General features: G+C 36.1%; 1 protein-coding gene across 2 annotated transcripts in view; it reads right to left on the bottom strand.

Moving 5' to 3' along the window:
• parvab (parvin, alpha b) overlaps nucleotides 1-12,276 on the bottom strand; it is a 29,034-nt gene extending 16,758 nt beyond the window's left edge. Inside the window, exon 1 of one of the 2 annotated variants that reach the window (XM_051900832.1) lies at nucleotides 12,150-12,276. Coding sequence is in view for 1 of the 2 variants with exons in the window: in XM_051900830.1 (XP_051756790.1) it covers nucleotides 3,470-3,605 (136 nt within the window). In the remaining variant the exon portion in view is untranslated. Of the gene's footprint in view, nucleotides 1-3,469; nucleotides 3,762-12,149 lie in introns of those variants that run through there. The other variant, XM_051900830.1, reaches the window with a different exon arrangement.
• Nucleotides 12,277-13,131: the final 855 nt, after the last annotated feature.

Genomic DNA, 13,131 nt, shown 5'->3' with positions numbered 1-13,131 from the left:
TTACCAAAATAAAGAATGTTCAGAAACCAGTACAAAATATCTAAAATCACATTACATTATGTTGAAGGTGAAGAGTGTATTTTTTATTATACTAAATATTTTATAGAATTTTAACATTAATTTTCTTCATTATTTTCATATGCTTAAAATACATGTATTAAAATACCTACCACACATAATATGCAGAGACAATAAGCCATTTGCAGTTATAATTCCCTTTTAAAAAAAAACACACTAGCATACTTCTAAAAAGAGCATTATTTCAGAAATAATATACTTTAAAAGAAGAAGTGAGAACTGAATGTTAATGTTTTCAGACACTTAATTGCATGTTATTTACAATTAAATAAAAATGTAGGCCTATTACAGTTTTAATTTATAATAAATGCAATGAGATGAACTTTCTGACCCACTTAAGTACGATTCAAGTAGATTACATCTTCAAATGTAATTTCAATAATATAGCTGCATAATAACAATTATCGGGGTTCAAGCGCTTTAATGCCTTTAAGCACATGCGTAAAAAGGTATAATGTTTTAATTATCAAGCCTGTAACCATCTCGATCATAGACAGAAAAGACCATTTACAGCCAATACAGACAATATACCATGGGAAATATATGGTTTATAAAGCTTTTTAACAGTTATCGAGGTTAAGCCAAAAACCTAGGACTAGTTCGGCAAAGCTGGTTTTTGAAACAATCTCCAATATATAACGAATGATTCGATGGACAGTGGCGGTCCTAGAGGCAAAGTTGCTCAGAATGAGGAGTTCTACTATTCTGTATGAATCTCACAAGCCTCTAGGGCTGTGAATCAAACAGGCCCAGCGATGTTTCATTATAATCAGCCTCTGTTAACCTTGTCTGATAGCTGCTCAAACTTCATTGGCCGATGGCAGCCCTGTTTTTTGAGATACGTCAGTATCCTCATAGACAATCATGGCGTCTTGGACAAAGACACTGCATGCCAGTGTTCAAGTCAGTCGGACTAACAGTGAGATAGTGATAGCCATTTTTATTGTTATTTCCTGTTATAGCATTTTTTTCACATGACCACAGATTGAGCTCTTACATAGGTGTGCCGAGTTTGGTGAAAATATCTCCGTACCGTTCACGAGTTATAGCCATTTTAGTAAAAGTGGCTCCGCCCACTGCAAAGTTTTGGCGGCCCTTAGGGACCATTAATCAGAACTTTTTTTTGGATAATTATTATCAGACTCCAGAATCTTGCTGCACTGGTTTGGTTCCGATCGGGCCAAAAACCTATAGGACTAGTTTGCAAAAGTAGGTTTTTCAAAAAATTTAAAATACCACAAAATTTTGCCAGAACGACGAGCAAAGCCGAGGCATGCATTTTGTCCATCTTTTTTTCAACGGTATAAGACGCTTGAGCCTACGGCTAACGGTTCAGGAGTTATGAGCGATTAAATTTTTTTCACCGCTATAGCGCCCCCGTCAGGCCGATAGGGATGAGTCTTGATGATGTTATAGACTGTTTAAGTACTACCATCCCTCAAAGTTTCAAGTTTATACAACTTGGTCTGCCCGATCACTTTTAGGGGAGAATGCTAATCCTTTAAAATTTTAACAATTACAATAGGGTTTCACCGCTACACGCTTAAACCCATAATTACTTCTGTTTAAGGGTGCTTTCACACTTGGTTCGATTGCCTGGTCCAACCCGAGTTCAATTGCTCCGCCATCCCCCTAATAGCAGTTTGCTTCTGCGATTTTATACGATTGCGGTAAATCGGGAAAGCAGGCAGTGGACCAAAGCACTGTGAGGAGGGAGTCAAAATGTTTCTACACGCATTTTTTTTTGTGTGTGTGTTTGTATTGTTTTACTACTTACACGATTATTTTAAGTATATATCATTATAATATTTACAATACACAGCATGATTTTTCAGATGGGGTAGGTCCTGACTTCACTCTGTGACATGAATATGCTGTCAGTGGGAAAGTGTATCATCAGTTAGCTTCCTACTCTTATGGTGGACATTGGAAGTGTAACTCTTAAACCTATTAACAGATTAGTGATAGCTAATGCTTATAGATTAAGCCTCTAAATCTTGCTGTTCCATTGAATCTCTCATTTAATTGACCCTGCCTGCCGTCCTGTGAATCAGTGGTGTCTCAACCAGCCCTCATGCAGGTGATCTTCTAAACACCCTCTCTGTCTCCATCTGCCCAGTGGCCCCGTCGATACTGGCCAATCACTAAAGCAATGCTGCAGCACATCTCTGTGAGAGGCAGTCCAGAAGAAGAATCGGTACAGATCCCTAGAGATATCGACATCCTGTTTTTAATCAACACCGAATCCTGCCATAGTGGCTTCTAACAGCTGAGGGCAAGGAGAAGCAGCTCGCCGGCTTCCCAATGAACTCGCAGGTTTATAACTTATCCATAACAGCAGATTTACAGCTTGTAAATGAACTTTTGACAGGATTTTTCATTTCTCTCGGGGTGCCAGATGGTACTTCCTGTTGTGGCTTGCGGTTCTTTCTCTTTTAGTCAGTGGAAATCTAAACCCACAAATAAACATACCAGCTAACTAAATATGTCTCTGCCACATGGGACCAAAAAAACAAGACAAACAATTCCATCACTTCTATGCTGTATATATATGAATGTCAAAGGATCAGCAGTGACATTCTGAATGAACAATGGATGTCACCACACTCAGAAACTAAGAATGAAATACACAAACAATACATTTTCACGTTTTTTTCTTCACATTTTTTCTTATGTTTGTATTGCAATTTTTAGGGGGGAAAAATAAATACATACACGGTAAAAAAATACTTAAAACTAAAACACAAAACAAAGTTTAATTGCTGCTTTAAATGTTGAAGTAAATATCTGAATTAATGAATTAAGAAAGCAAAGATGTTGTCATAACAGAATTATGAAACATTTCTGACCGTTAATATGAAAATATAAGCAATAATATTTTCTCATGCATATTATTTACATATTTACCCATCATCTCACAATGAGTATTGAACAGCCACTTCTCTTCCTTATATGGTCACAGCAGAGACATGCAGCCTTTTGTAAACACTCACAGTACTTACAGTTTACATTGTCAGAATCAAACAGTAGCACGAAGAAAGAAAGAAAGAAAGAAAGAACGAAAGAGAAATTAAGAAAGAAAGATTTTTTTTTTTTCTGAGATAAAAAGCACTATTCAAAATATCATAATTAGGCTATCATCTTACAGTAGCCTGTTATAGCATTTTATATATTATTATAGGATATAGTATAATTTATAAGCTTGCACTACTGCATTACGTACTTGTAAAAATAAAATAAAAAACAAATATAGAGTACAGGTGTTGATAACTATGACAGATACATGCCTAAACATCAGTGAGCTTAAGAGAGCAGAGATTTATTTGACATGCATCAAGAGAGCCTAATATCAGAGACATCGGCTATCCATGCAGTTAAGATGAATTCACACCTTCTTTTGCCTTTTTTCTTCTTGCTAAAGTTCCACCAAATTTCCCAAGAAAAGAATCATCTTTTTTCCTGGAGGACGGCGACTTCGGAGTGGGAGATTTCGGTGAGGACGGTGATTTCTGCGGTGAAGAAGCCATTTGATAAGCAATACAGTGTATGTGCCTCTTATCTAGACGTGCGGATTTAAAGTTGTGGAGACTTCTTGAATTCCACTAAACGGAAGTGGAATTCCAAACATTTGTGTAATGAGCCGGTCTTGCTTCCCTTCTGCACGAGCGTTTCCCGGTCCCGCCCTGACTGACCGAACGCTACTTTCGCTTTATTGACCGTCTGTTTTACTTCATATTTTCATATCCTCACCATATGTCGTAACATATTGTAGCCTATTAAATATTAAACCCATTTAAGTTAGTTTTAAGCGAACATGGGATGAATAAGTTTGAGTAGCTGTAGATGAGGCTACCCTAGTGAAAAAAAAAATACTAAAATGTATTTGAAATACATTTATTTTGTGCTAAGTATACTACAAATACATTTACATATTTATGTGCTTAATAAAAATACCCTGCAATTGTACTTTTGGTAGCCTATACAAAACTGGTATACCTAAAGTCTGCTAAATTTGAAATAAACTTAATTTTGCACTTTATTTTGTGTGGAAGTAGCTGCTGAGGTCCAACTAAACATAGACTGAATGTGCTGAAGTAGAACTATTGCAAGTATACTTTAAATATCTTGCTTTTATTATACAAAGATCATACAATCCTTATTAATAGTGACATTAAAACACTTTTTAGGAATAATATTAAGAAATGTGGATTGTGCAATAAAGAAATAGTCCTAATAGAGTTAAATTATAATTTTCTATCAGTAAGTCTTAAGTGATATGTCAATAAATATGTTAATTGATTTTAAGTATACTTAGTATGAAATAAATGTATTTTAAATAGATTTTGGTAGTTATTTATTTATTTATTTTTTACTAGGGTACACTAACTTCTAACATGACATTTGATGAAATATTATGAATATTATATATATTATGAAATATTCCATGTGTTTATCAACTCTTTTCTCTAATAAAAATAAAATCACTTTAAGGACAAGAAATGACATCTTCCCACAGGAAGTGACATCATTTTGGTGTGAAAACATCAGTATAGCTATTAGGAGTCAATTTTAAGAATTCTGTGATGTTGGTGTTTCTATTAGTTGGTTTGTCTCATTTTAAAACACTCCAAGTGTTTGAGAAAAAAAACCTGCAAAAATCTGTATTCAAAAGATGGTAGCAAAAATGTTTTGTTCAATTAGACAGCCTCATGTAAACTAACTGTCAGTCCTTCACTGAGCAGCAGCCGCACTTTTCTCATCATGTGTACTGTAAATAATCAAGTTATAAAAGTTTTCTATACCTATAGATATGCTTTATGAATATACTTCCTTAAAATATCTAAATTACAGCAATTTAGCAATTTTGTCAACCAGACTTACTTTTATTCTTTTTACTTCTGTGACATTTGTCGATAATAGGGCAAAAATAACAATGACTTTTCTACATTATAAAACATGAATGAGAAGAATTAATAGAGATATTATATTAATGACTGTACAAAAATGTACATTTTAAGCTTTTCAAAACTGCAACAACAATTTGGAAATTGTCCTTGCGCTTTAACTTGATTACTACTAATTCAAATATTATTCTTAGGGTAAACAAGCTGAAATAAAATACTAAAACACTCTGAAATAAAATCTTAAAGTCCAGGACCTTCAGCAAGAAGAAGCTAAAGCTGTTTTCAGCAACTGTCCATGACCATGTCCGCCTCCTCAAAACACCTAATAATTCATTTACACTGACTGAGCACCAGATATTAATGTATTAATCCGTTTATTTACGTCTTTACGGTCTCTGAAGTGCTACATTTAATGTTATTTTGTATTAGACCATTTGTTTCTTTATAAGTGTGGTTCTATACCACCTTAGAGGAAGTAATCATTATGCTTTTCACTTATCATTTAGCCATGACTGGCTACTTACTCCTCTAAAACTCATTAAGTACAATGAGAAGCTTGGCCTAACAAAGACCCCATTCAGTTCGTAAGCCTTTTCTCCCTCCCTCTGATACAATTATCTCCACAAAGCCATGTAAACAAGAAGCACAATGGACACAGCCTTGCCCTGGGCTGTCATTAGAGCAGATTTTCCATGCAGTTATGCTCTAAAATCTTATGCACAGCCCTTTTGGAGACTGGGAGGAGCCCATTTTGGGAATAACTCTTTCATTGCAAAACAAGGCCACCGCTCTGCCTTGACACATAGCCTGACCTTTTTTCCTAGGACACAGCTTTTATCACAGAGCCGAGATGAGTCATGCACACAGACATGAATTTGAATAGATAATAACGTCTAATATGAATGCACAATAAAATAATTGTGCAGAGTTTTGTTATGTTTACCAATGATGAGAGAATGTAATGTTCTGATTCAGAAATGTGGTTTTTCTGTGCCGGCCTTTGCTAAATTAAACTTTGTTGCTGTTTTATAGACTAACAGATGTTAAAGAGGACCTATTTTGCTTATATTCAACATGTATGCAATATTCATTATTTAAATAATCTCTGCCCAGAGCATATGCAGAACAAAGAGGGCAGAGCCTGGTTGAGTTCCATAGTGCGTTACGGTAAGGGGCGGGACATTTCCCAAACATGCTTGAAGCAGCTGACCAATCACAACACACTGTTCCAGCAGACCAATCAGAGCACATTGTGCTTTTCAGAAGGAGGGGCTTCATAGAGACAGGAACTAAACAGCGTTACTGATGGACTGTGAAAAGAGGTGCTGCAACAATGCTAAATATGTGAAAAAAAAAAATTTTGGACATTCAATCATGAAAACCTATTCTAGTAGAGCCCAAAAACAAAATCAAGACTTTGTAAAACTGCATAATAGGTCCTCTTTAAATTATGATTGTGTTTCTCTCTGCCCCATCTTTAAGTCGTTATGTCCGCCTCATCATACTATGCAATTTCCACTTCATTTCATTTTTTAGTTGTGCTGTGCATGTCGGTATATACATTTTCACCCAAGACTATTCAAAAGAAAACATGAAAATCTCCCCTGATCCATCTTCACATGTAATGTACTATACAAGAGAGGACAAAAGCAAGGAAACAACCAGGACTATTGACCTCTGGAACAGCTTATTTTACACTACACAACAAGCCTCCCTCGCTATTTTCAATTCGGTGAATGACAGCATGAGGCCAGGCGGACTGTGTGCTCTTGACACCTTCCCTGTGAGGTCAATACTTCACTGTTCCACATGCCACTTTCTGCCACAGTGAACAACACTGTTTCATATACATAGTCCATATGTCATGAGTCACACTCGTCTCTGGGGAAATGGTGAAGATATTGTTGCAGAGACAAACTTGTGGAGGATGACATAACTATAATCTACACCTGGACAAACACAATACAGATGACAGGATTTTGTTCTCATTTAACACTAATTCCATTCCTTCCAAGCAGGTCTTAATGGTGCTTTATCCTCCAGAGTCAGGATATCATGAAATAAGACAAAGAGACGATACAGATACAGAAAACAGATGACGGATTGGCCAGACACCTGTATTTTTAAAAGTCGACATGTTGCAATAGTTGCGATAGTCTTTTCTTCTCTATTGTGACGTGTCTCTGAGTCAAACGGTTTCTGGAACAAGAACTAGGGCGGGGCTTGATTTTGTCCATCAGGAATTGATTGGATGGTTTGCTATTGGTGGATCTCATGTGAGTGACAGTTTGCCCCGCCCTAACTCCAGTAAACACATCATCAGAGAAGAGATGGCGCTGTGAGAGGGAGAAGTTATTTTGATTAAAGATTATGAAGGCACATGAGTTTAAAAAAAAAAAAAAGATCTGCATGGATACATCTTTTATACTAAATACCCCAATATTCCATATAATTTAATGGTGACTTTAATTCTTCTGTTTATGGATTGATATTTTTTAAGTAGCTACACATATGGTTTCCTAACCAAAGGTGCTTTGAAGCAATATTTTGTAATGCACATTAATAATAAATAAGTTTGTTTGAGCTTCCGCTAACCATATTTGATATGCTCAATGTATGTGTGTTGATCAATGTTTATGTAAATAAAAGTCTAAATTAAAGCAATTGTGTCTCTTCTTTAACTTTTAAGTGTCAAAGTTCTGGGGAATGGACTTTCAAAAGAAGGGCAGAAATCTCTCGGGTTATATTAAAATATATATCTTATATATATATATCTACATTTGTGTTTCAAAGTCTTGGAACGACATGGGGGTGAGGTAAAAAAAAACATTTTTTGAGTGATCAATTTACAATGAACAATAGAATTTATTATACTTTTTATAATATTGTTTATTAATCTTATTTAGAGCTTTTTTAAATTACCTACTTTAACCTAGATTTCTTAAATAAAAAAATATGTTCATTGTTAGCTCATGATGCCTAACGCCTTCACGTAAAATGTATTTATTTTAAGGTGTTACTAATGAATGAATGATGTAATCAGAAAATAAAACAAAATATATTGTATATTAGACTTCCTATCGCAAATCATATCACAAAATCACAGACTGTGCTCTTTAGACTTAGAGGCCACTTAACAACCACCCAAAAACCATAGAAACTGCCAAGCAATGCCATAGTAACCACCCTGAACTGCCTACCAGCTAAGAAAAATACTGTCATGACAACTCTCAGAGTGTTTGGCATGGAAATGGATATGACAGTTTTGACATGTTTGGTCTTGGTGGAATAAATCTGCTACTCTGCTGCTGTTATTGCTACTGCTGCTTTTAATGCTGCTGCTGTTATTTCTGCTGGTTATTGCTGTTATTACTGTTGCTGCTGCTGCTGATATTGTTGCTGCTGTTATTGCTGATGCTGCTGCTGTTATTGATTTAATTCAATTCACATTTATTTGTATAGCGCTTTTCACAATACGTATCGTTACAAAGCTGCTTTACAGAAAATGCATGTCAACATTACAGTTTAGAGTAATCTGTTATCAGAGGTGACTGTGTCCAAATTATGTAATTTCAGAAATGTACATATACAAATCACACAATGTAACAAGGTATATTTATTTAAGCAATATATTAATTTAAGGTAGAAACAATGAGGTCATGGAAGTAATGAATACACAATAACAACAATTTGGATATATAGCAATGTTTTCGCTGCTGCTGCTGTTATTGCTGATGCTGCTGTAGAGCAGGTACAGGACTTGCTACTGCCAATACATATGAGACACACTGCTGTGAGCAAGAAAGACATGCTGCTGCTGTACAATACATGAATTACCCGTAGCAGATCTATACAGGTGGAGCTGGGGAAGGTGGAGGGTTTCAGAACACGCACTCCACTGCTACAGCAAATGCTAGCCAAGTATTTGAAGAGAATGATGAGAATATAGAGAATGATGTGATTGCAAGCAGATTGAGTTAAGGACATATCAGCCTGCACCATCTAGAGTTTCATGACAGAACTTTGTAGGCCATGTTCTAAGAAAGTTTTGCTAAAATTGTCATTAAGTTATGAAACGTTAATTCTGAATGTTCAAAAATAATGTTTTAGTGCTGACGATTTGAGAACATTATTAAAGACCAGATAATGTTCTGTTAACTTTGAGAGAAGAAACTTGTCAGAACATTAGAGAAGTTCTTAAAACATTCCCTGTTAGCTGGGTATGCAAGTTTTGCATGGACAAACACTGCACACATATTCTTCAGAATAGTTAAAACCAACATGTCTGATCAAATATTTTTAAATGTATAAATTTATAGTCTGTAAGAATAACAGCTTTTCGCCAACGCCTTTCGCACCTTAAAGAACGAGATTAGACCATTGAAACGTCCAGTCTTTGAGAGAGCTGTAGGATATGATTGGTATGTTTGAAACACTGTATTTTTGTTTCCTCCAGAGGCCTTTGTAGATGTGTTTGATCTGCTATTTTCTCCCTCCACTTCAGTGGGATCCTGCAGAGTCGCGCAGTCAGAGCAGCTCACCAGAGAGAGGAGGGTTAGTGCTCTGCTCTCCTCTCCTCTGCCTCCACTCACATCCTGGCTTATGGCTTCCGGCCGCCGCAGAGCCTCTCACAGCATCCCTGCTGAGGTCACTCTGGCCCAGGTCAGGAACAGAAAAATACCCCCCTCCTTTACCTCCTGACACTACAGTCTCTCTCTCTCTCCCTCTTTGGGTCTGTGCCATCTACGCCTGCTGTGGAAAAGCACTACACGGAAATATCCGCTGGGCCTCAAGGTCAACTCCAGAGTTCCCAGACAAAGTCCCTGAATGCTGTGCTCTAGCTGAGCTAGTCTGAACTAACAGCATGTTCCTGTGTGGAGCATGAAATGAGAGTAAAGTGTTCAGATCAGATTTTTGACAACCTATTATAAGAAAGAATTCACTCAAAAGTAACATTTCTATCATCTTTTATATACTCACCACCCATTCGTCTGTGGAACACAATAGGAGATATTAGGCAGAATGTTAATGCTGCTTTTTTCCATGCGATAAAATCGAAAGGGAATATATGCTGTTGAGTTCCAACACTGCAAAAAATAAGTATAGTTCATAAATATAGTCCAAGAGTCTTCAATGTTTTTCAGGGCAAGGACCCTTTAGGCAATAGAGACATGGAGCAGGAACCCCCGATACAAAATGTGTCAAACAGAGCTACATATTAAGCATATAGCCTTCAATATTAATAGAAACTAATTATATTATGATTAAGAATATGTTATATCATGTTAAGACAGTAGATCAGAACTATGCACATTATTGTTGTTCCACATGCATCACTGTCTATATTACTTTTCATTGTTAAAATTGATATTTATGCATCATAATAAACAACATGTTGCAATAAAAATCACAATTCTTTAGTTGTTTGCAGTTATTGTAAATTATTTTAAATGAGTCATACTTCTTTTATTAATCAGATAAACATTTTCTTGAACTTTAGCTTAACGTTTACTAAAATTTAGCATTTTAATTTTACTGTGAGATGGTCAATTAAGAATCAAATCAGTGAGTATCTGAAATTAGAGAGGGTTCTCCAGTAAAGTGCAGATGTAATGTGAACGCAACGGCACCACCATAACAAGAATAGCAATGTACAGAGAGACATTTAAGATTATTTACAAGTCATTACTTTTGCAAATAATTGGAATGGAATTTAAAAAAATATATTTGTACGAATATTTTTCTAGTAGGGGTAGAGTGGGGGAAAACGCCCCCTTGGGGTAAAATGCCCCCCTACTGTTTTTCCCAAAATAACCACCAGATAAAGTCGATACACTTTTGTTGTTGCTATGAACTAAGTTGACAAGAGTGATGTAGAAGTATTCACTCTGAAGCTTACACTGGCGATGTACCTGAGAGAAAATGGATTTTACAGTAAGTGATCTAATTTTTGGCGGTAAGTGATCTAATTCTTGTCAGTAAGAAAAAAAGTGATTTAAAGCTTGTTGTTTTGCTGAACATCACAGTTATATATGATATGAGAATAGTAAGGCCTGTAGTTAGAGAGTACATGTTATTTAAGGAAAACAATTATATTTTTAGAATGACTTTTTTTTTTTGTCAAACCTAGTCTGTGGGGTAAAACGCCCCCAGGGGGCATCGCTTCCCACTGTCATAATTACCGTAGTTACCATGTTCTGAACACCACATACTTTGTTTTTCCATCAAATGTAATCTAACTAGGTGGTTGATAAAATATCTGGATTTTATATTTAAAAATTACCTCGAGATCGCATCAGCTAGCTAGCTAGTTAGCTAGCCAGTTAGCATCAGCTAACAATATTCTTCAAATAGGCTGATTTTCAGCATGGTTCATTAGTAAATATTCATATTTATCTACTGTTATTTTGGCTAGTATCACTATATTAATTGCAATTTCGATAGTGAATCCTGCATTTATATGTAGATGTTAGGCTAATTAACCCTTCGCAAAGACCCGCCCCCCTTAGTTACAGTTGCTTTGTCCGGCAAGCCATGGCGCTGTCACGCCACACAGCGTGAAAAATACATCGCGGAGCAAAGAGGAAACTGACAACACGTCGGCAGACAAGACAGAGCAGGTTACTTATTATATTAAACAAAGTCCCAGCTTTCAAATTGTGTCATTTTTTAAGAAATTTGTACAATAAAACCCGTTTTGTGGCTCTTTAATGTGTCGTGACAGATCGCTATAGCGCCTCAGATCAGGCGGCTCGTGAACCGATCATCTCTTCTACTAGTTAATTTATAGCAGCAAATAAACAATGAACATGAGAAGGAATGTCGTTTCAAACGCGAAAAAAAGTCAGTAGCTACACATCATTTTTCAAGTCCACAGAGGTTAATCTTCTAACGTTAACTCCGGACTGCTTTGTCGGACAAAATGGCGGATTCGGCGTTATGATTGGTTAGATAGCTTGTCAATCAAACTCCCAGCGAAGGGTCAATTGGTCATCGGTCCTCTTAGCAGCATGAAAAACAATACTTTTATTCAATGGATTATAGCTATATAGCTTCGAAAGCGCTCACTTTACAATCACTAAAAGCTGTCACTCATCTCAGTTCGCGATCTCACGACATTCCATTAATCAATAAAGTTGTATACTGCATAATTAATATCTTACTTACATCGTGCCTTTCTTTGTTAATGAGAGGATTCGCGAAAGCGAGCAGAACTCATCACTGAACAAAAACTCCGGCGTTTTGAGCGGTGAGTGGATTCTAACTTACACCTCTGATTGGGCGTTGCATTCTAGAACCGCTGCAAAAACACGCTGGATGCGTCCGAAATCGCGTACTACATTTGAATTTGAACGTACTCCCCGACCGTTAAAAAAGTACGTTTTATATAGTATGAATATGGGTAGTATGAATGGAATTCGGACGTACTACATCCGCCAAGTTAATGTTGTCACGTGTCATGCGTCGTCACAACAGCGCGAAAATTTAAAGGGCCCGCTCTACTCCGCTTTCATCGGCAATGTTTTTATTAATGCTTACCGCTTTCATTTTTGTTTTATCGTCGATTCAATCAACAGCTCAAAGGAATCGTCGGGCAGCTGCTCGCAGATCACGCTTTCGTCAACAGCTTGTTTGTCAAAGTATAATCACCTATTTAGCTAGCAAATTTTACCTCAGAATAAAAAGACATGTCTGTGAACATCATGACAGAGGCTGATTTTGAGCAACGAAATTAAGTTGTTATAAATGAACGCATATAAAAATACACAAGAGAAATAAAAGACACATGAATCAATAAACTTGAAAACATATATATAAATAAATAATGTGTAGATAGATATAGACAGAGAGGGAGAGAGAAATACACACAACATATACATAGCCTAAATATTATATACAATATATACATAAATAAATACAATGGTAATAATAAAGAGTATATACATATTCTAGAAAAAAAAAAAAAATATATATATATATATATATATATATATTTACATAACATTTACAAACTGTGAGCCCTACAATCTACTGCCGCCTGAATGTTGCTGTCCATTAAGTTTTCTAATCTCATTAAACTGCTTAACAACGAACGTCTCCGATAGCACAGCGTCCATCGTATGCCTACTACAGAATTCGGGTCGGAAGC

The sequence above is a fragment of the Ctenopharyngodon idella genome, chromosome 7 (assembly GCF_019924925.1).
Source record: "Ctenopharyngodon idella isolate HZGC_01 chromosome 7, HZGC01, whole genome shotgun sequence".
Taxonomy (NCBI): domain Eukaryota; kingdom Metazoa; phylum Chordata; class Actinopteri; order Cypriniformes; family Xenocyprididae; genus Ctenopharyngodon; species Ctenopharyngodon idella.
The sequence above is the reverse complement of the archived record's forward strand: the minus strand, read 5'-3'. Positions and strand labels throughout refer to the sequence as shown.